This window comes from Erpetoichthys calabaricus, chromosome 3 (genome assembly GCF_900747795.2).
Source record: "Erpetoichthys calabaricus chromosome 3, fErpCal1.3, whole genome shotgun sequence".
NCBI classification, from domain to species: domain Eukaryota; kingdom Metazoa; phylum Chordata; class Cladistia; order Polypteriformes; family Polypteridae; genus Erpetoichthys; species Erpetoichthys calabaricus.
The window spans coordinates 219845751-219870531 of record NC_041396.2 but is presented as its reverse complement, the minus strand read 5'-3'; the positions used below and the strand labels follow the sequence as shown (position 1 = coordinate 219870531).

Genomic DNA, 24781 nt, shown 5'->3' with positions numbered 1-24781 from the left:
AAGCAAAACATACACCAGGAAAATTCATTCGGATTAATGAATGTCATTTGCAATCATTGTCATTCAGTTCACTTCCCTGAAGAAACAACTGGCAATACAAGTTATACATTTACACGTTGTTGTCAAAAGGGTCAAATTAGACTGCCTTCTTTACATTCATATACTGAATATCTACAGAAGCTTATAACTGACGATGTACCTGAAAGTTAAATCTTTATCAACTGCATTAATCCTACAAATCGGTATCCACTATGAACATTAACGGTGGCACTGCACGTGACATCCGTCTTGAAAAAATGTTGTTTATTGATGAATGTTCAATGACATGAAGTCACTTACTCAACACCATTCATAAACTTCTACAAACGTTTATGAATAATAATATTCGATTTGGAGGAAAGGTACTTTTATGAGGAGGAGATTTTAGACAGTGATTAGCTATTCTTCCAGATGCCATGCACTCAGCTATTGTTCAGTGCACCTTAAAATACGCAGACAATTGGCATTACTTTCAAAAGATACAGTTAGTAAAAAAGATACGATGTCCAGAACCAGATCATAACAATTGCTTATTACAACTGAGAGATGGTACACTCACCAATACAGATGGACTTCAGCCACATATTATTACAATTCCTCAAGCCTTTATCTGCGACGACTTAGTTACAGAGACATTTGGAACAGCAATCTCATTAGACCAAATGCCCCTTTTAACACAACGCACTATATTATGTCCAAAAATATTAATGTGGAAAACATAAATACCCAAGTCATTCCATTACTTCCTGGAGAGACACAACTCTTTCTAAGCTCTGACAAACTTGACTCTGATCACAACAATAGCCATCTTAAATGACCTTACAAGTTCTGAGCTGGAATTACCTTTTACACTTAAACGGCGTGTACAAAGAAATTTTCAAATAAACCTTTACACTGTGCCACACACTTTATTGTTTGATTTCTATTTGCATCATCTACACCGTCACACTATTCTATATCTCATTCATACATCACGCTCTTTGTCATTCCCAACACCAGGGGTTGGCGAGCGAAGCCCACCCCACAGACCCTACAAGCAACGGACGGGACACACACAAAGAGGGGGATTCAAACAAGACACAGGAACACAAAAAGAAAGAAGACGCTCGCGCAACAACAATCCTCACCACCCCCCACCCCCCCCCCCCCCCCCCCCCCCCCACACACACACACACATCCATAAGAAGTGACACCCAAAGCCACATATTCTAAAGTGAATGTCAACACCTTCACACTAGACAGCATAGGTGTCAGCATAGGTGGATCTCCTTACAATAAAGCACTATTAACCGTTCAACTGCAGAAAAGGAAACATATTAACAGTGACTGCGATCCTCCGGAGTGGCAGCAAATCTGTTAATAAATGGTCGTACATGTCACTCAATATTCAAAATACCGGTCCCAATCACAGAGACATCAGTATCCACTATGAACATTCACAGTAGCAATGCCCGAGACATCCGTCTTGCAAAACTGATAATTATTGATGAATGTACAATGGCATCCAGTCACTTACTCAACACCATTGATAAACTTCTACAAACGTTGATGAATAATAATATTCCCTTTGGAGGAAAAGTTCTTTTATTAGGAGGAGATTTTAGACAATGCTTAGCTATTGTTCCACATGCCATGCGCTCAGCTATTGTTCAGTCCACCTTAAAATACGCAGACAATTGGCATTGCTTTAAAACAATACAGTTGGTACAAAACATGCGATGTCCAGATCCAGAATATAACAGTTGGCTAATACAACTGGGAAATGGTACACTCACAAATACAGATGGACTTCACCCAGATATTATTTCCATTCCACAATCCTTTATCTCAGACGACTTAGTAAAAGAGATATTTGGAACAGCAATCACATTAGACCAAATACCCCTGTTAACACAACGCACTATATTATGTCCAAAAAATATTAATGTTAATCACATTAATAACCAAGTCATTTCATTACTTCCTGGAGAGACACAGATCTTTCTAAGCTCAGACAAAGTTGACTCTGATGACGACAATGAACATATAAATTTCCCCTTAGAATATTTGAACACTATTAACCCTGCCGGATTACCACAACACGACCTTGCCCTTAAAAACGGAACAATAATCATGCTATTAAGAAACCTTAACACAAAACAGGGTTTATGCAATGGCACACGGTTAGTCGTCAACACCATGACACACAATGTTATTCAAGCGACAGTTCTTACAGGATCACATGCTAACAATACTGTTCTCATTCCTAGAATTGACCTTACAAGTTCTGAGCTAGAATTACCTTTTACATTGAAACGCCGACAGTTCCCCATTAAACCTGCATTTGCCATGACCATCAACAAATCACAAGGACAAACCATGGACAAGGTTGGCATCTACCTCTCTGAACCCGTTTTTGGACATGGACAACTTTATGTTGCCTTCTCACGTGTTCGCCGTTCATCTGACGTTAAAGTTAAAATTATAAATAATCCATGCCAAGGAAGACTCATTCAAGGACAAGACACCATCTTTACTGCTAATGTTGTATACAAAGAAATATTCCAATAAAACATTAATATATGACAAACACTCTATTTGTTATTTCTATGGGCATCATCCAAAGCTGCACACTATTCTATATCTAATTCATACATCTGACTCTTTCTCATGTCCCAACGCCAAGGGTTGGCGAGCGAAGCGAGCAGGGGGCGGAGCCCCCTAGTAAATAAATAAATAATGTAACAAATAGCGACAGCCCCATTCAAACTTGGCTGAAAATAAAACGAGCAGTCACAGTGCGTTATTTTACATAAAATAACTGACGAGTTACAGAAGCTCGTTAAATAAATAAATTATATAAATAAAGAAGGCAAACGGCAAAAATACAAAAATTTCAGAATCTGTTAGAATACAAATAAAAAAGAACAATAATGAAATCAACTAAAAGTATAAATGATGCACTGATTGTGAAATTAGTTAGAATGAAAATCTGAAACACTGGGGTCTCCAAGGACTGAACTTGAGAACTTTTGGGAGAAAAAAGTCCTGCAAACGGCGACCTTTTACCCCGTACCTTAATCTCTTTGTCTTAAAAGTATGCGAGTGACATAAAAATGTACAAACTAAACTGACTTCCAAGCCACAGAATGGCGCTCTGGGACAGCGCTGCAGTGAACTTAAAACGATGAACACTCAGAAGCAGAGGTCCGGAATGTCTGTTATCTACGTCACAGAAGCGAACCAATAACGAAACTCCATGTAATCATTCTGGATCAAAGTTGAGAGGTGAAAGAGTTTGAAAGATGGCGGCCGCCGAGATGAGGTGTTGGCAGTAGTGCCGGTCCAGCTATCCCGAGTAGTTGTGATTGAAACAGAGGAATGCGGCTCTCTTTGCTGTCGTAGGAAGCGTTCAACCCTCCGTCCTCGACTAGTTGAAGCGTGCTGTTTGCGCTTGTGATGGCGGTGCTCTACGAGCTGGTGCTGCGGTTGCTTCATGCTCTGTTACAGCTCCAGCGGGCAGTGCTTTCGTGGTTTCGGCGCAGAGTTGGGAATAGCAGTAACAGTACCACTAGCAGTGGCGGCTGGAGACCTTGGAATCGCGCAGTGGCTGCGTTTCTTCTGTTGTTACCTTTACCTTTCAGTCCGGGACCTCACAAGCATACTGCCACTCATAAAAAGTTGCCAACAGGAATTAACAGGACAAGGGCCCGTTTTCGAGTGGTTGGAAAGCCTGTGGAGAAGCTGCCCCTCCACGTTGGACTTCTTGTTGCCGGAGAAGAGCCTCGGTACAACGATATCGCTAACCTGGTAGTGTGGTGTATGGCGGTGGGCATTTCGTACGTTAGTGTTTATGATAATCAAGGTAAGGACGGAGCAACATGGGCTTTTAGGGGAAAGGGGTGGTGCTGCCGCCGTTAGTGTAGTTGACTGATAAGTCCAGTTCGTGTAATTGAGTAAAGTGGATGTTTCTTCGAAACACTCTAATAATGGGTATGTCACAGAGGAGAAGCTGTTTTATTCGTTTTTTGTATTTTATTAATATAGAATATCACAGGAACAAGAACCTGTGTCATATGTGTTTAGCTGTGTGAATAGTTGTTCGACTTGAATCGAACAAACTAAATGTAGAGATCGTCTCTATAGAATGGTGAAAATACTACTGACCATTGACTGACAGCGGCAAAACGTAATCGCTCTCCAACAGGTGTGGTTACATGGGACACTTGTCCATTACCGTATTATTGGCAGAAATGTACTAGTGTATAAACCCCAACACCGTCTGCCAGTTCTTACTGCTTTCAGACACCGGGAAGCATTCTAATATTCCTAAGAATTGTTACGCAGCATTTGTCGAAGGGTGATTCAGCGATGTGCTTTCTACACTTATGAACTGACACCAGATTTCTGTCTGCGAGGCTTGTTTAGTGCTAACATTTATTGTGACAATTCACATTTGATTTTTCCCGTACTGCTTGCATGCCATTTTTAGAATTTGCTGTTTATGTATTTCTAAAGTGGACCTTGTATTGCTTCGTTTCCTTTCTGAAGTCATGGTGACTAGGGAGGGGATGAAAGTGGGTGGTGAAAATTTCAACATGAGTTAGTTTCACTTGTACAGGATGAACAATATTGATATTATGCAACTCTATACGGTGTGTCATTTCTGTAGCTGATTTGTCGAATTTAATGAGATTTGTTTGGGTAATTAATTTTGTTTATCTCCATTTCACTGTTACTCAAGTTATTTTAGTAAAGTTGGTCAACTTTAATATATTTCTTCATCTTATTACATGTTTTAGCTAATTCTAATCAAAGACATCCACTGCAGAAATTGACCAGTTGAGCAGCTAAAGGAAAATTATGACAACAACTTTCTGTATAGTGCTCTCTTGAGCGCAGGTGCACTGTGAACAATTCTCAGTTAAAACAGAAGTATAGAATATGCTAATTACTAAATACAGAACTAGTCCACATAAAAGTACAGCTTTGTTAAAACACACGGAGAAAAAGGCAGAACCTGATTAAACCTAAATGGAAACCAACATCTGCCTGTTAATTAACTGATGAAATATAGCAAGTTAACCTTGGCAGAAATTAGACTTGTAAAAGAGAAAGTCAAAGACAAAGTCACAGTCCTGGAGACCTTGGTTAATTAGCTGCCTACATCCCAATGAGCATTATATTGTGAAGTCTGTGCTGTGCAGTTCAATCTGATGAGAGAATCTTTCCATCCCATGATTCTAATGATATTTTAACTGAGGTGATTTTTCCATACATGGGAGAGCAGCCTGACAGTAGAGCAGTGGCAACAAGTGCAACATCCAGATACAGAGAAAATCATGTTAGGTTATGTTTAAAATAAGCATTACACAGGTCTGAAAGTTAAACTCATAAATTGTTTTAATTGTGAATAGTCGTTTGTATTTGCATTTATGAACACAATAAAAAAACTGTCTACATTGAGGGGTGGTGCAGTGGTAGTGCTGCTGACTTGCAATAAGAAGAACAGGGTTCACATCCTAGGTCCTTACTGCATGGAGTCTGCATGTTCACTTATTGTCCACATGGGTTTCCTCAACTCAAGGTTCTCCTTTTTCCTTTAATGGTCCAAACACATGCAGGTAGATTGGCGATCCTAAATTGGTCCTAGTGTGTGTGTGTGTGTGTGTGTCTACACCCAGTCCAGGGATTGTTCCTGCCTTGCGCCCTATGTTTGCTGGGATAGGTTCCAGGTTCCCTGTGACCCTGCTCAGGATAAAGCGGGCTTAGAAGATGGATGGATTTATGTTTCCATGTCACATTTAAGCACAACATTGAAACAATATTTGTGCCATTTATTAATTTCAACAATATTGTTCTAAATTTAACATAATTTAGTCAAACTAATATTTTTAAATACATATTTATTGACTTACATATAACTTATCTAGTTTTTGTCGCTTCTTACTTTCTTTTGATCTAAAAATTTGTTTGGTGGCCTATCTTTTGTACACTTTTTCTGGCTTGTCCTTAAAAATTATTCAGCAGTAGTCCACTGTTGTCCTGACATTCTAAAGTCCCTGGTATCTTCTTTCCATTTCTTTCATATCCTGTTGGAGTCTTTCACCCTGATCTTCACTCACCCCTCCAAAATTTTCAGGGAAAAATTCCAAATGTGAATAAAAAAAGTGAACTTGGAGACTCATGTTGCAGTCCAATTTTTTGAACTTAATTACAATTTTTCAGTTTTTTTTTTTTTATATAATTTGGATCGTTATTGTCACTTTAAACTTAAAAATTGCTTCTCTGAATGAAACTGTAGCCTCTTCCATGTTGTTCATCGCACCATCAAATTCTGCATTGGAAATTGGTTTTCTAATAGCAGGTGTGGCAAAAAATGTCTTCTTTCAATTTAGCCTTAGACCAACCTGGAAATTTTCAACATGGATACATCAAACAGTCTCCATCTTTCACTAGGACTTTGACAAACTGCTTAATTGTACCAAGCTTAATACGAAGCGGTGATGGCAACATTCACAGAGAAGACATGGGAGCGTTCTATGCCCTTACTTGCTGATCCTATAAGGAAAATGGAACTTTCAGGTCCCCGCATATGTATTTATTGTAGTTAATTTTGATAAGATGATTTTCAAAGTTCTCATAGGTTTCTTTCAAATGCACAGAATAAGCATCAGGTGTTGATGCCTATTTTTTACTATTATGAAGAAGTAGTCCTTTTAGGCTTCTTTCTGTTGAGTCTATAAATAGTTTTCATTTTTCTCCATTGTAACCTCTGCCAGGTTTCTTCACTAGGCTTCTTACCTCAGTACAGTAAACCAAGGATCCATCTTTCTTGAAATATGCTGCATTTTTTCTCTAATTCAGTACCAAGACAAAGTTGTCTGAATGCAATACATTTTTTTTTTAAATATAACGCCAGGAGATCTGCAACATCTTTAAGAAGACCTAACTCTCTTAGTAAATCATTAAGTTCATCTTGTGAATAGTTGTAAGTTATTGCTTGAACATGTTGGGGCAAAATAAAAATAAAGTACTGAAATATTCATAATTATAATGCTAAACCAGTAAAAAAAATATAATGGCTAAAAATTTTTTGTGAAAAAAAAGTTATTGAGAAAGATGGCTTACCTTTTTAAATTCGTGTGGTTTTAATATAGTATTGGTCACTGAAGTAATCATTATAGACCTGTGTAGTGAACAGTTGTGCAGTGGTTAATTTGTCATAGCTTCTGAGTAATGAAAAATTGATTTAATGTACCTAATCAGAAATAGGTTAACACAGGGGTTTAGTGCTGCTGTCTTATGTGTTCCAGATTCAGATCTCACTTCTAGACTGTTCGTTTGGAGTTTGCAGTTCTCCCCATATCTGCCTTACTGTATTTCTCCCACAACACCAGCGGTGTCCAGGCTAGGTTAACTGAATACAAAGAAATGGGCCTGTTTGGAGTTTAAACTTCAATTATTAATGACTCATGCATCCCAAATTCTGATGCCATAACAAATTCAAGGAAAGTCACATGCTTGCACCTTTTTAATTAAGATTTCAATCTTGCACTTGGCCTTTGCAAGGACTGTTTATAGAAACCTTATTATTATGTAGGTTAAGTTGAGCATATGGTTTTGTGCCTGTTAGACAAAATAATAGCATTTGCCTTGCAGTTCTCTTAAATAAGTTTGTGTTTAGTTCTTGAATTGACCTGTATTTGAAGGTCAGGATATATATATATAGTTGGCACCCTGCCCAGGATTGGTTCCTGCCTTGTGCCCAGTGTTGGCTGGGATTGGCTCCAGCAGACCCCCCGTGACCCTGTGTTCGGATTCAGCGGGTTGAACAATGGATGGATGGACGGATATATATATATATATATAATATAAATAATATAATTGGGCAAAGTAACCTGTTTACATATTCATTGTATCCCATATAGTTATCGGGTAATTGAGAATGGTGCTACTCTATAATTGTTTAATTACAAATTGGGTCAGAGTAGTTTTATTAAAAGGGGTTCTTTGGGAGCATTGCAGCTAATGTTAAGTGAAAGCCTTAGTATTTGGCTCAGACCAACCCCAACAATTCACATGGTATGGAGAGAAAAATACATTGGCTGCCTGAAAATGCTTTTTTGTGTAAGTGTGACATGCTGTTTCATGTGCAAATAGCAGCTATTTTTCCCATTATGCTTATCATAAAGCCTTAATAGTCAGTGTTAAATGTGTTTATAGGTGTGAAAGAGCATTTGTATTTTAATGACACACTCTGCAGAACATTAATGGATAGTGTTACTTTTAAGAAATTCCTAATGTGGAGAGTGAAATACTGGATTAATGCAGTTTCCATTCTAACCAAATTCACTTAATGTGATATTTTACTGTTGAATAAAATCAAAAAGTTAAACAATTTATTGTTATGAAACATAATACAACAATATACTTGTACTGTTAATAGATTTTCCATAACTGTTCAAATAATTGTCTTAGTTTAGGTTTTTGTGGTGTGGAGACTTAATTCTGCCCAAATGAATCAGATAAAGAATGAAGAGAAAAGACAGTTGCAAATGAAAAGCATTATCTTCTCTGAAATATCATACGTAGTCGCATGAAGCTATGATTTGGATATTGTATATTTTTTGATTTTAATGAATAAATTGGGGCCAATTGAGTATCCATTATAAGCAACTTGTAGACTAAATGCAAATTCATTTATGTTGACAATTGTAGTGTGAACAATTTAAAAGCAGACAAAGGGGGGAAAAAAGCATATCTTTATTAGAGATAATAAATTGTCTATGAATCTTGCTAATGTGTTGAATTAAAAAGTACAGTGTACTGTACATTCAATTACTGCCTAGTTTCTATCTGTACGAAGCATTTTCTTCTAATTGAAATACAGTAGCTTGTTTGAACATGAGGTTTGTCTAACTTATTGCAGTCTCAGTCTGCCTGATTAATTTGTCATTTTTTAGCATGTGTTTGAATCTACTTTTCATCCTATATTTTAACAAGATGGGAGTTGTTTTTTGTGACTGGATAGAATACAAATAAAGTCAAATGCGTTTGCTGTTTTTATTTACTGTATCTAAAATACTTAGTTTAGGTGTACAATTCAAGTAGTCTTATAAATGTTTAACTTGCTTATGATCTTTGATTCTCATTGAACATTGGTTTCTATGATCTACCTCTGTCTTATCCCATTTGTGGTTTCTGTTTTGCCCATTTCCCATGATATTTCTTGCATTTTTTTTCTCCCCCAAAACTCATTCTTTACTGCTCTCTTCTAAGTGTTTCATGGTCGTCCTGTGTTTTTCTTTGCCTAGGTGGATTTGAGTCCAATGAATGTCTTGTTATATTAGTGTTTCTGCAATTTATGGCTTATCCATTTGTTTTCTTCTTTTAATAGTTATTTCCACACTCGTTTTTGTTTTGTTCTAACATGAAGGTTTTCCTTACATCTATGTTGGCTTAAGGATATCACCTTTGATTTGATGAACCTTGCATGTATGTTCACAGGCACTTTATACTGTAGCATAAAGCTACACAGCATCCGGTAAATGAATACAGTGAATATGTAGGTAATAATAACCACCCACCAGAAACTTCAGTTTGGACAACTTGCTTACAGAGTACAGATTTTAAGGCTGATGCAGATATGTGGTTTTTAAAAAGCATATTAATGTTGCTTGGTTTAGAGTAAAAGTTAGTTCTTGATACAGAAAAGCAAAGAAAACCAATTATCAATGAATACAGACTGATTGACCAAAACATTGTGCATTAGAAGCATTTTCTACTTAAAAATATTTAATTCTAGAATGAGTTATGCAAGTACACAAGTAAATATTCAAGAAGCATTAACAGTAACCATAAACATTGTATGTATACATAGGAGCATATTAGTATTCAAGTTATTTATCCATTTTTACATGCTTCATTTGTGCTTACAGTTGTAAGTGCTGTACACCTGTCCAGTATTACAGCTTTCTTACCATGGACGGCAGGATGAGCTTTTACAGCTAGCCGCTACTTGTTTGGTGAGCCGCTATATTTTGAATGTTCTTTGAAGGCACCTATTAACAAATGTTTTCATTTTCTAGGCAATATTTTTATTAATATGAAAAGTTTTAATCCTCTAGAATAACTGTTTTAATATTGAGATTAAAAATTCTTATTTTAGCCTTTGTCTTAGCCTTCTTCACATTCTGTAACATAGAATTTACATTGATGTCCCCATCTGTTCCTCTATCAGTGCTTATTACACTTTATAGATATTGCAAACTTGATAACCTTTTCTCTTTCCACACGATTTAATTCTAGCCTTGCACTATTCTGTGCTATGTTGACACCCATTCACTTAGTCCTACTCAAATTTATTCTTCAACCCACCCTTTTTGCTTCTTGTGCTAATCTATTGGTTATTTTTTGCATATGTTGCTTTTCATGTAAGGGTAGACGCAAGACGCCTGAAGAAGGGGCCTGAGTTGCCTCAAAAGCTTGCATATTGTAATCTTTTTAGCTAGCCAATAAAAGGTGTCATTTTGCTTGACTTTTCACTACATTCATAATGGCTAACACGGTGCAACACCCTAGTACTATAAAACAATTTAAACTTGTAGCTTTTAATTAATGTAAAGTGGTGAACTTCTAGATTTATAAAGGAAACCTGAAGTAGTCTTTCCTTGAGAAACTGTTTCCACATACAGAAGGAGCTATTGCATTGCTCATAAACAATACCATGTGTTTTTGGACTTTGTTGTCTGCTAGCTGCATTGCAGTATTTGTAGTTTAAAAATCAGATGTTTCCTGTTTTTTCTTGAATTCGTATACTTTTACCCATATTTGACCTTGTCATTTAGGTGATTTTACATAGTAATGAATATGTAACTGGCGGCACGGTGGTGCAGTGGGTAGCGCTGCTGCCTCGCAGTTGGGAGACCTGGGGACCTGGGTTCGCTTCCCGGGTCCACCCTGCGTGGAGTTTGCATGTTCTCCCCGTGTCTGCGTGGGTTTCCTCCGGGCGCTCCGGTTTCCTCCCACAGTCCAAAGACATGCAGGTTAGGTGGATTGGCGATTCTAAATTGGCCCTAGTGTGTGCTTGGTGTGTGGGTGTGTTTGTGCGTGTCCTGCGGTGGGTTGGCACCCTGCCCGGGATTGGTTCCTGCCTTGTGCCCTGTGTTGGCTGGGATTGGCTCCAGCAGACCCTCGTGACCCTGTGTTCGGATTCAGCGGGTTGGAAAATGGATGGATGGCTGAATATGTAACTGTCGCATGTCTGCTATATATAGGACATAAAACTGTGGAGTTAAGAGAACTTTATTGCTGAACCTTAAACTGCTAGATGCATGTTTATCTATCCATGTGTCTTATTGAGCAGTATTTAAATTAAGAGAGACAGCATGTGGTACACTAATTTTTTTTATTTGTATATACAGTACAGTAACAAGTATAGATTTGCAAATTCTACAAATCTGTCTTTGATTTTATGTGGAGATGGAAAACAGAAGTTCAACACTGAAGTTTTAATTGAATTTTTAACCTCTTAGCCAAAATTAAATTTATAAAGGAGAACAACTGGAAAACAAAATAGTAAAACCAGAAAAACAAGAGGAAAACAATAATAACTGAATATTAAACTTCACTTTTTCTGTCACTGGGTATCTTGTAAAATTGCTTTATCACCGCTGGACAGTTTTGTCACAAAGAACCAAGGAGCCTTTGAATCTGCAGTTGTGGGATGTTATCCAGTTCCCGCAGAAGGGCCCAACAAAATTAATGTCTTTAAAGGTTGAGATCCAAGGCTTCCCAAATAATGTTGCATTGTCCCAGTGCACAAGCTTTATTGCTTTTGAGAGAGTCTAAAACAAATTGACTATTTTGTGAAAATACATATGCTATAACTGTAGTTGTCTCATTCCAGGACATACTATATACATTTGTTTTTCCATCAGTATATTTCAGAAGTAGTAGTTTTTTATATACTGTAATTAAAGGCTGAAAAGTTTTATTTATATATATATATATATATATATATATATATATATATATATATATATATATATATATATATATATATAAATAAAAAATAGATATACATTGTATATATACACATTTTTTTCCAGTCCTTTTCTTCCTTCATTTGATCATGTTCTGTTTTTCAGTATTCACCTTGATAACATTTGCAGAACTGAAAAAAAAAAAAAAAAAAAAAAAGTTGACCCTTTTTTTGTCATTGTTATTTTTTCAATAGGCATCTTTAGAAGAAACAATTCCAGGTTAATGGAGGAAATCCTGAAACAGCAACAAGAGCTCCTCGGCCTTGACTGTTCAAAATATTCTGTTGAATTTCTAAATAGCAACATTGACAATACAGATCAGCAAGGTGGGTTTACTATGCAGCATTGTGTTTTGTAAACAGCAGTTTCCCTTTTTTGACCTTGGCTGCATGTTATTTAAATAACAAAGATTCTAATTGTGTTGAACTGGTTTGTATAGTTTATTACACAAGAGCTAGTTTGAATTTTTAAATGATCCCTTTAGTTTAAAGCATATTACTTAGTTTTATATTGCATACTTTAAGCCTGGCTTCTGACAAACTATTATTTTGTTAATAATTTATTATTATAATACAAATGTGGCTTTTTTGTCAGTAGCAAAAGATTTACTTCCCTTTTATTTTTAAACTGTTCAGAAAATACCCATTGATAGTTTACTTAGTACGAGGGCATATGAAACATAATGAACATGTTTATTTTATAAGGCAATAAAGATATGAATAGGAAAGTACTACATGTACAGTATATCAGATGTCTATGTCTTGATTTACTTTTCCATGACATACTATTTTTGCCACTTTTGTAAAAATTTAGAATATTTTCTTACAGTATATCTTTCCCATCTTGCATTAACAACACCACACTGCTGTGACTTGTGACTTTTCAATGAGCTTGTCAATGTCTTGATATTTTTCTTTTTTATTTAATACACATTACAAGGAATGAGACAGAAATCAATCCCTATTACTTCCAATATTTGTGTGTTTTATAGTAACAGCAGTCTCATCACTACTGTCTACCCTTCCGAAAGCTAAACGTAACCCGGTATGAAGTAGTTCCTCATATTGAGCACATTGAGACATCAAAAAGGCTAACAGGACCCGTTTTGTTTATTTTGGGAGACCATTAATACAGAGAAATATATGATGAATTAGGGCAGTGGTTCTCGAACTGTGGGGCGGGCCCCCCTAGGGGGGCGCGATGTGAAAAAAAGAAATTAAGAATCGAAAATATGAAAAATACATCTATTGAAACCAAAACAAATTAACTTAAACTACATTCTGATACTAGAAAAATAAACATAGAGTTAGGTAAATGTCGATAAAAGTTAAGTAGGTATAATAAAATATGCATCTATGATATATCATTAATAAAAAAAGAACAAATTGGTATTAGTGGGCTCCTTTCAAAAAAATGTTAGGGGGACGCGATTAAAACTTATGAAAACTTGGGTTGCAAATACTTAAAGGTTGAGAAACGCTGGATTAGGGTAAGATGATGAATGAGTTTTTTAGTGTAAGATGTTACAATTAATTTTCTGTGACAGATTGTTGTCACAACCAGTGTTACTTTGGGTTAATCCCATTAGAGGATATTTAAGTCCAAAACCCTCTGACAGATAGCAAACAATATTTTCCCCCAATAAGATCTGAATGTAAAGTGTTTCCAAAATAAATAACTTAGCAATTTATGTGTTTGATGACTTTAATAACAGTTTTCTTGTCCATGATATATTTTTGAATATTTTTATTAGAGATGTGTGTGTTTGATACATACTATTTACTGTATAACTGAATTGCATTGTGCTTTGCATCAAATTGATTAATGTATTTTGGCAATGGCCAAATTCAATTCATTTTCTGAGATTCACTTTAGAATATTCCATTCATACCACATTTTTGGGATTACATCTAGGAGTGCAATACTTAAAATAAGTAGATAGTGGAAGTGCTGCCTATGCACTTGCTGAACAAATTATTAGGAACACCTGTACACCGGGTTATCCATTCAATTATTAGCCAATCATGTGGCATAAATGCAGTGTAAAAAACATTCAGATGTTCACATCAAACACCAGTTTAGAATAGTGCAAGAAATAAAAAATACTCGGTTAGTGGCAGTTCTGTGGATGGAAACGCCCTGTTGGTGGGAGAGGTCAGACGAGAATAGCCACGCTAGTTCAGGCTGACATAAAGGCTACAGAAACTGATAACCTCTTTGTATAACTATGGTGAGCAGAAAAGCATCTCAGAACTCGCAGCATGTCAAATCATGAGGCGGTACAACATCACAAGACTATGTCTCTCGTCTGTTACAGGAGATGGACATCTGAAGCAGAACTCCGATAGCAGCAGTTATTTTTTTTTCTCTTTATTTTTTTATTATCCCGAGGTATCCTGTATATACCCAACCCAAGGAGGTTCTGTTACAGTAAATGCAAGCTTATATAAACATGAGCGGCAGGAAAGGGGCTCAAAAAGAAACAGAAAAGAAAGCTAAAGCTTCATCCAAGCCTAGACAGGCATCAAGTCCAAATTCAAGGTATGGCCTTTCAGAGACTGACCTTGGAACAGACTGGCAAAAGAACAGATTTCCCAGGACCTGGTAAGGCTGCATCGTCTCCAGCCAAGAATGAATGTGGGAGCGAATGTGTAAGTGATTCGGGTCACAATAGCTTGTCGATTCCAGAAGATTCATTGAAACTGAAAATGGCCTTGCCTTCCTCATTGTCATCTACTTCTCGTGTGCCGGGAGCATTGACTTTAACTGGGCTTGCCACTTCACCCGCGGAGCATGAAGACTGAAACTATTTGTCTAACTGAAGGCAATAATCACCGCAGTGGCCAATGCCCAAGACATAAAGGTGTTCAAGAAAGTAATAAATGATATAAGAAAGGAATTAAATGATATAAGGAAAAGTGGTATAAATGATATAAAGAAAGAAATAAAGGACATACACAAGACAAACGAGAAGTTGCTGCAGGATATTAAAGACAATGAGAAACATGTAATAATAGCTTTGAGGCAGTCTTTAAAGATATGCTAGAAAAAAGGAACAAATTCAGGAAAATGCGTCTAAGTTTGAGAATAAACTGAGAGCACAGTTGGTTAATTTTAAGCAAACATTCACGACTTGAATTGAAATAGCCGAATAACTGGCATCTACCACTGACAGAAAAGCAAGAGCTGTAAATTCCGAATGCAAAATACTCTTGAGACAGACTTGCTGCACTGAAAGATGGATGCAGAAGGAATAATATTAGAATCGAAGGTCTCCCTGAGAATTGTGAAAGTCCAAACCCAGTGAAATTCGTAGCTGAACTATTCTCTAAAATAATTGGAGAGGACGTCAAATCACACCGAGATAGCAACAGCTTACTGCATACAGAAATCCTATACCTCTAAACCTAGGATTCTTATTGTGTGTTTCGAAAAATTACAATCTAAATTACAAATAATGTTACTTCTCAGAAGCAAGATTATATTTGAAAATAAGCACATTCGTGTTTTCCCTGATTTATCACCCTCAACAGCTGCTAAACATGCTACTTTTCACAACATTAAATAGCGCTTACGGAAAGCTGACATCAGATACAGCCTCTTGTATCCTGCCAAACTGATAGTGGACATTGAAGGCAAGCTCTACATTTTTACCTCTACGGAGGAAGCAGAAAACGAGCTGAGAAAACTGAGATGTTAAAGGTCTGAATCACAAATTAAAAAGGGAGAAAATATTCTCTCACCTATCTGGTCTAATCGCTAAAATAGTATTTTTACAGGAGACCCACTTATTAAGCAATGATCAGTTTCGGCTGCAAAAAGTCTGGACTGGCCAAACATTCCATTCCAGCTTTACAAAGAAAACTAGAGGTGTGGGAATTTTTATACATAGAACAGGTGTATTTGCAGTATTAGATGTAATATCTGATCCTGGAGGGAGATATGAGATTGTCATGGGTAATTTATTTAACTGTAAAGTGATTTTGATAAATGTCTATGCCCCCAATGTGGATGATAGGAACTTCATCCAAAATGTATTTGCATCCATTCCCAATGTGAAAAAATTATAATGACTGGGGACTTTAATTGTGTTTTAAATCCATACCTAGATAGGTCTCCTGCCACAGGGGTGATGACATCTAACACTGCAAAGAAAATTACACAGTTTGCAACTGATCACAACTTATCAGACCCCTGGAGATTTCTAAACCCAAACTCAAGAGCATATTCCTTCTACTCACCAGTGCATTATTGCTACTCAAGAATTGATTATTTCTTTGTAGATAACAATTTCTTACCTACAACTAAATCTTGTAAGTACGATGCTATTGTTATCTCTGACCACGACCCCTTTCATCTTGGAGCTAAAATCATTATGCCCCACATACTCATCTTGCTGATGGCATCTTAACCCATTTTTATTAGCAGACGAGAACTGTACAGGATTTATATCCAAACAAATTGATTTTTTTTTAGAGACAAATACATCCTCAGATGTTTCTATAGGAATACTCTGGGAAACCCTGAAGGCTGTCTTAGGAGGACAGATTATCTCTTATCTTTCCCACAGAAATAAATTGGAAACCAAGAAGGTATCTGATCTAATCAGTGAAATTACTAGAATAGATCAAGAACATGCCAGGAGTCCAAGTGAGGCACTTCATAGGAAAAGACACTCTCTATTCAGAACGCAACCTATTAACAACTAAAGAAACTGAACAACTCATTTTTAAATCAAGACATTACTATAAACATGGAGAGAAAGCTAATAAGATCTTAGCTCAACAAATCCACAAGCAGGAATTTCGCAGTGTAATCCCAGCAATCGGAAACAAAATCATTGACCATAACAATATCATGCACACATTTAGAGACTACTATAAATAAGTCTTTATATTCTACTGAGTTTAAAAAAGACAAGACACAATCTAATGCATTTCTGGATGCATTACAGATACCACAAATAGATACTCTCAGTGCATTACTAGATGAATTACTAGATTCTATAAACTCAATTCAAAGTGGGAAAGCAGCAGGCCCTGATGACTACTCTGCCCAATTTTATAAAAAATTGTCAACATATCTAGATCCCCATTTATTATCAACATTTACAGAAGCTAGAGACAATACAATTCTACCTCAGACTTTTCGCCAAGCATTAATTACTGTCTTTCCTAAACAAAATAAGGACTTATTACAATGTGCATCATACAGACCAATTTCACTTCTGAATAATGATGTTAAGATACTCTCCAAAATCCTAGCTGGACAGATTGAGAAAGTGCTTCCTTCGGTAATATCACAAGACCAAACTAAATTTTTTAAAGACAGACCCCTTCCAATCTTCGATGCCAGTTTAATGTAATATATTTACCTACAAAGTCTAACACCCTGAAGCTGTTGATATCGTTGGATACAGAAAAAGCATTTGATATGGTTGAAGGGAACTACCTTTTCATTACATTGGAGAAATTTGGGTTTGGCCCAAATATTTGTGCATGGATCAAACTACTGTATACCAGTCCCGAAGTTTCAGTTTGTATTAACAACATTAATTCAGACTACTTTAAACTAGAACGTGGTACTTGACAAGGATGCCCCATGTCACCACTGCTTTTTGCAATCTCCATTTAGCCACTGGCAGTTCACTCTCTAAATGCTTATAAGATAAAGGGTATTATCAGAGAAGGACTTGAACAGAAGATTTCTCTATGTGCAGATGATATGGTACTGTTTATATCGGATCACAAAAATTACTGTGCCTGTAGTCCTAACAGCACTAACAGAATTTCAACAGATTTCTGGTCTCAGAATTCATTGGAATAAAAGTGTGCTGTTTCCAGTGAATTCTCAAGCACACAATATTCGATTGGACACCTTCCCTTTTATCATTGCAGATCAGTTTACATATCTAGGGTTAAACATCACAAGTAAATATAAAGCTCTTTATCAAGAAAATTGTACCGTCTGTATGGAAAAAAATTAATCAACACTTGCATAATGGTCTACCTTTCATCTCATTTTAGCTCGAAGAATTAACATTGTTAAGATGAATATCCTTCCTAAGCTTCTTTTTTGTTTCAAAACATTCCCATAATCATCAATAAATCATTTTTTAAGAAATTAGATTCAACCATAATGTCATTTATTTGGAATTCAGAACATCCACGTATCCAAAGGGCGACCCTACAAAGACCAAAGGCAGAAGGTGGCATGGCTCTACCTAACTTTCAGTTTTATTTCTGGGCAGCATATATACAAGCCATAAAAACCTGGACATGGACACACATAGATGAACATACACAGGCTTGGTCCGCAATAGAAATAAAATCCTGCAGTATTTCTTTATATTCCTTGCTTTGTTCCTCAATAAGTACAAGTCATTGCCGATTATACTTACAACCCAATTGTGCTTCATTCTCTCAGAATATGGAAACAATGTAGGAAGTATTTTAAGATAGAGAAGCTTTTATCTGTGGCACCTCTGCATGAGAACCACCTTTTTCCACGCTCTGGGATGTACGCAGTTTTTAATGTCTGGAAAACGTTCGGGATTAAATCACTTAGAGATCTGTACATAGACAACATCTTTGCATCCTACGAACAATTACACTCCAAATTTAACTTTCCAACAACAAATTTCTTTCACTACCTTCAAATTAGAAACTTTGTTAAACAAAATCTGCCCAATTTTATTCACGTCCCACCCATCGATCAGTCTTGAGGACTCGGACAGCATCTCCATAATATATAAAACCATTTTACAGTCCCTCCCTTTCAAAGATCCAAGAGTACAGTGGAAAAAGGATCTCTCACTCAACATCTCAGAAAAGGAGTGGAAGGTAGCAATGCACAGAATTCATTCGAGCTCCATATGCGCAAAGCATATAATTATTCAACTTAAAATTATGTATCGAGCACATCTGTCTTGTTTATAATTGTCCAAAATGTTTCCAGGGCAAGATCCGACCTGCAAACATTGCAATCAAGTTCCAGCCTCACTGGGCCACATGTTTTGGGCGTGCACCAAATTAGCATCATTCTGGACCAAAATCTTTCAATGCTTTTCAGACAGCCTTGGTGTCACAATACCTCCTCATCAACTAACAGCTATGTTTGGTGTACTTCCAGATGGGCTTAAAGTGGAGAAGGGCAAACTGTAATTGCCTTTACTTCACTATTGTCACGTAGACGTATCTTGCTCAACTGGAAGAATCCTAACTCTCCTATTTTAAGTCAATGGGTAAGTGATGTTCACTTGGGGGATCTGAACAAAACTTTTTCAGAACCTGGCAGGATCTGATCAGTAACATTTTAGAATAAGCGTTTTAATTGAGGAAGCAGTTTCCCTCCCCCTTTTTTTTTTTTTTAAATTTTTTTATTATATAATTCATTTATATATAGCTCTTTCTCATGGGTGGGGGTCGATTTTGTTTCAAACCTGGTTTTGTAAAACTGGACTTATTTGTATGGAATGTTATTTGATTTTAATAAAATCCAAAAAATAGAAAGACTATGTCCAATTGTACTCCTGTCAGCCAAGAAAAGAAACCCGAAGCTGCAGTAGGCACATACTCAACAAAATTGGACTGTTGGAAGACTAGAAAAACATAGCCTGGTCTGATGAATCTCAGCTTCTGATGAGATACACAGATGGTAGGGTCAGAATTTAGCACAAACGGTATGAATCCATACACCCGATCTGCAGTATGTTAACAGTCCTGGCTGGTGATGGGGTGATGTTGTGGAGAATGCTTTCTTTGCCTACTTTAGGCCTGTAATTCCAGTCAATCATTGCTTGAATGCAACAGCCTGTTTAAGTATTGTTGCTGACCATGTGCATCCTTTTGTGGCCAAATCATCCATCTTCTAATGGTTACTTTCAGCATGCAGATGCACCAAGTTGCAATGTAAATGTCCTCACAAACTGGTTTCATGAACATGATAATGAGCTTAATGTTCCTTTAGTGACCTTCCCAGTTATCGGATTCGGATTCCAGTGGAACAACTTTGTTATGTGGTAGAATGGTCGATTTGCAGCATCAGTGTGCAGCTGACAAATCTCCAGAAGTTGTGTAATGCATTCATGATGTCAGCATTATCCAGAAGCTCAAATGTTTACAACATCTTGCCAATCCATGCCACAAAGAATTTCTTTTAACAAAGTTTCTAATTTACACTTAATATAAGTAGTATGTTACTGAAAGACCTCTATGAGGTGTAGTTTTTCAAAGGTTAAGAATAACTGGAATATATGATTATTCTACACATCATTAATGGACATCATCTGGGTTTTTCCTGGTATCCCAATTTTCTTAAAACATTTTGTTCATCCACCTTGTCTTGAGTTATAGTTAGAATGCATGATGCTTTGACTTTACCATTATCATTTAACAATCATATTTTCATTATAAATATTATGTTACTGTTCTGTTTATAGCTGCAGTCTTTTGACAAGCTCTCCTTCAGTATTTCCTAACTCAGGTTAATACAGTTCTGCTTGTGAAACAATCTCCTCTTGCTTCCTCATGATCAGAGGCTGTCTTGTTTTCCTATTATTGTTTGCACTTGCTTCACTGACCATGGCATACTCTGGGTTTAGCAAGGTGTTACTTGGAATTTAAAACAAAAAATGGAACAGGATAGTAACATGATTTAGAGGTCAGAATCTTTGCAAAGTTTGTTTTCTGATTACTAAACTTCATTATAGCTCTCAAACATGGAACAGAATAAACCTACCAAGAAATGCTGTATACCCATTACAGAGCAATATTAAAGCAGTTTATTGAGCATTACATATATGAACATTCTTTTTCCAAAAAGTTGAGATACATAAAAGTGTACTCTGGTGAGTGTGCCTTTAATCACAACCACAGTCATCACTTTGAGGAAATGATTCACAAGCCAAGATATTCCAATAGGTGAACAGTAATTTTATCCTTTGCAAAAAAATTGAATGGTATGGAAAAATCATTGCATAGTGCAGCATTTCCCTGAAGTTACTCAAAGGTTTGTATTTGAAACTTATTTAAAACTGTTCAGAGGCAATTTTAGTCTCAAGCAGTTGGAAGATGTTGAGCTCATTTATCCTTTAGGATAGGATCAGTGTACTTGTATGTGGTTCTGGCTGTAAAAATATCAGGGCTATTGATAGTTCCATACACAGCCTTAGATGCTGATTTTCTTTTGAAAAACTGACTTGAGCGTCTACCTTTCTAATAACAAAGTGCTACAATCATTCTATACCACTTGGTTAGTCAAAATTCATGCAAGTTTATTCATCGTTGTGAAAATATACCAGCTTCCGGATTTCACTTAAGGTCTAAACTCTTCTATTTTGGAGTAAAACAATTATATCTTGTGGTGATGCATGTTCATGGTCTATGGAATTATGCTGGTTGTTCGTTTAAGAATAGTGTGCTCATGCTCAGGGTTTATAGGTACAGGCGATAGTGTAGCCAAGCAGTCCCAGGGTAGTGATGAGGAAATTGGCTGATCAGGCACTCATTTGCAAATCCAATCAGTTCAGCCAACCCTACCCCACACCCTAATTTCTCCTCTTTGGTACTCTGGAGATTGTAATTAAGGCTCCTACACTCAATGGAGTATGAAAAAAGCCTGCACAAGATAGACCAGGAGAATTAAAAAGGAAAGAGAAAGGTCAGAAGTTTAAATTGCCAGGAAAGAAATTTAAAAGTAAGTAGTGGCAGGATATTGGCAGAGCTGGTGTTGCGGAGAAGCAGCAAGCCGTTTGGGATGATGCCAGATGTGGAACGAATGGACAGAGGTCACTGGGTATAGACGCTTCTAGTGAGCACCTTCTCTCTGTGATCCCATTACCCAGGCTCCTGGGGTCCTGTGGGAAGCCAGTTAATGGTTGATTTCTCTTGCTGGAGGACATCTCCTGTCAGCTGAGAAAACCATTGCGTATTAGTAGAAGAAATCTAATTTTAGATGCATGCACCAAAGCCTGTGATGGTTTTTATGAATATAGACTGACTGTGTTTTAACCTTTGATTTTAACAGTAATTGGTTATTTATTGATTGATTTTTCAACCTCCACTTGAACACTGTTTTATTATGGTTTATGTATTTATTTATTGAGACTGCACTGCACTTTTGCCCATTCAGTTGTTTGGAATAAAAAAGTACTTTTCACATTTGCACCTACATCTGTTGTTCTGCATCCTCATTTTCCCAGTCAGTCTCAGTACATGAAAATTGATGTCTGGATGCAGGAGGAATATATTAGCTGTGATGAATTGGGGCATCACACATCTTTTTTTGTTAAAGCTATGTAATGCTCTGCCTTTTACAGACACTTTGTGTCCTTGGTATTTTAAGTAGGTCTCCATTTTCAAATCTAAGTGTACATTCTGGAGAGTAAGTGTTAATAGGTTTTATAAAGTAAAAGATAAGTTTACAGGTGCATCTCGATAAATTAGAATTGTTTCGAAAAGTTAATTTATTTCAGTAATTCAATTCAAAAAGTGAAACTCATATAGTTTCATTACACAAAGAGTATATTTCAAGTGTTTATTCCTTTTCATTTTGCTGATTATGGCTTACAGGTAATAAAAACTGAAAATTCAGTATCTCAGAAAAATAGAATATTACATAAGACCAACAAAAAAAATAAATTTAATATGGAAATGTTGGCCTACTGAAAAATGTCCATGTGTGCACTCAATACTTGGTTTGGGGCTCCTTTTGCATGAATTACTGCATCAATGCGGCATGGCATGGAGGCAATCAGCCTGTGGCACTGCTGAGGTGTTATGGAAGCCCAGGATGCTTTGATAGCGGCCTTCATCTTGTCTGCATTGTTGGGTCTGGTGTCTCTCATCTTCCTCTTGACAATACCCCATAGATTCTCTATGGGGTTTAGGTCAGGTGAGTTTGCTGGCCAATCAAGCACAGTGATACCATGGTCATTAAACCAGGTATTGGTACTTTTGGCAGTGTGGTTAGGTGCCAAGTCCTGCTGAAAAATGAAATCAACATCTCCATAAATCTTGTCAGCAGAGGGAAGCATGAAGTGCTCTAGAAGTTCCTGGTAGACTGCTGCACTGACTTTGGATTTGATAAAAGACAGTGGACCAACACCAGCAGATGACATGGCTCCCCAAATCATCAATGACTGTGAAAACTTCACACTGAACCTCAAGTAACTTGGATTCTGTGCCACTCCACTCTTCCTCCAGACTCTGGGACCTTGATTTCCAAATGAAATGCAAAATTTACTTTCATCTGAAAAGAGGACTTTGGACCACAGAACAGTCCGTTTTCTCCTTAGCCCAGGTAAGACGTTTCTGACGTCTCTGGTACAGAAGTGGTTTGACAAAAGGAATGCGACAGTTGTAGCCCATGTCCCGTATACATCTGTGTATGTTGGCTCTTGAAGCACTGACTCCAGCCGCAGTCCACTCCTTGTGGATCTCCCCCAAATTTTTGAATGGGCTGTGCTTCACAATCCTCTCGAAGGCTGCGGTTATCCCTGTTGCTTATGCACCTTTTCCCGCCACATTTTTTCCTTTCATTCAACTTTCCATTAATATGCTTGGATACAGCACTCTGTGATCAACCAGCTTCTTTAGCAATGACATTTTGTGGCTTACCCTCCTTGTGGAGGGTGTCAATGACTGTTTTCTGGACAAATGTCAAGTCAGTAAGTAGTCTTCCCCATGATTGTGTGGCCTACTGAACCAGACTGAGAGACCATTTAAAGGTTCAGGACACCTTTGCAGGTGTTTTAGGTTAATTAGCTGAGTGGAATGTGACACCATGAGTCTACAATATTGAACCTTTTCACAATATTAAAATTTTCTGAGATGCTGAATTTTGGGTTTTCATTAGCTTTAAGCCATAATCAGCAAAATGAAAAGAAATAAATGCTTGAAATATATCGCTGTGTGTGTAATGAATCTATATAATATATGAATTTCACTTTTTGAATTGAATTAGTGAAATTAACTTTTCAATGATATTCTAATTTATTGAGATGCACCTGTAAGTCATTTATGAATAAATATGGGAAAAGTATTTCATACATTCACATTATCCCAGGAATTTACTGGTAATTTACCAGGCAAACAGCAAACGTGAACAAAGCTGGAGTTGTATATTTTGGCAAATTCCACTGAGTAATTTCTAGGTTAGAAACCTAGTCTTTCTCTATACTCAGTCCACTCAGACGGAAGCAATGACATTGTCTTAGCAAACATGCAGAGCGTCCCTTTGTTCTATGTGTGAGTCAGACATGACATTAAAAAGGTTACATCAATAGTTTTTAAGAATAACCAAAAATGTTTTTGTAAAAAGTTTATTATATGAAATATTCTTTCAAACCGGCATTGAGTGTTGGTGGTCAACAGAAGTGAAGCAACTGTGAAACAGATGCATGCTACACTTGTATGGTACTTAGACGATTAAGTTACTAATTCTTCCATTTTTTTGGTAATCAGATTTTTACTAGAGAGATGGGGTGAAAAAATATTTCCAGCAAAACAAAATATCCCAAATTTTTTTTAAGTATCAGAATGTAAAATTCAGAAAGTAGTGAAATGGAAGAAAATGGAGGGAAAGAATCTGGGTGCTTAGACAAAAACAAAACAAAAAAAAACACCCCAAATACCAAACCCTGTGAGTGCCGCAGCTGCAATATTGCAAACAAGTGGATGCTGTAAGGGTGCCCAGTTTTTGATATGAGATTCAGC

At 36.8% G+C, this 24781-nt stretch overlaps 1 protein-coding gene across 1 annotated transcript in view; it reads left to right on the top strand.

The window, feature by feature from the left end:
* Positions 1–3294: 3294 nt before the first annotated feature.
* Positions 3295–24781, top strand: part of nus1 (NUS1 dehydrodolichyl diphosphate synthase subunit) — a 45686-nt gene continuing 24199 nt past the window's right edge. Inside the window, exons 1-2 of the mRNA XM_028797804.2 lie at positions 3295–3883; positions 12260–12391. Coding sequence (XP_028653637.1) covers positions 3478–3883; positions 12260–12391 — 538 coding nt within the window. The 5' untranslated portion in view covers positions 3295–3477. The remainder of the gene's footprint in view (positions 3884–12259; positions 12392–24781) is intronic.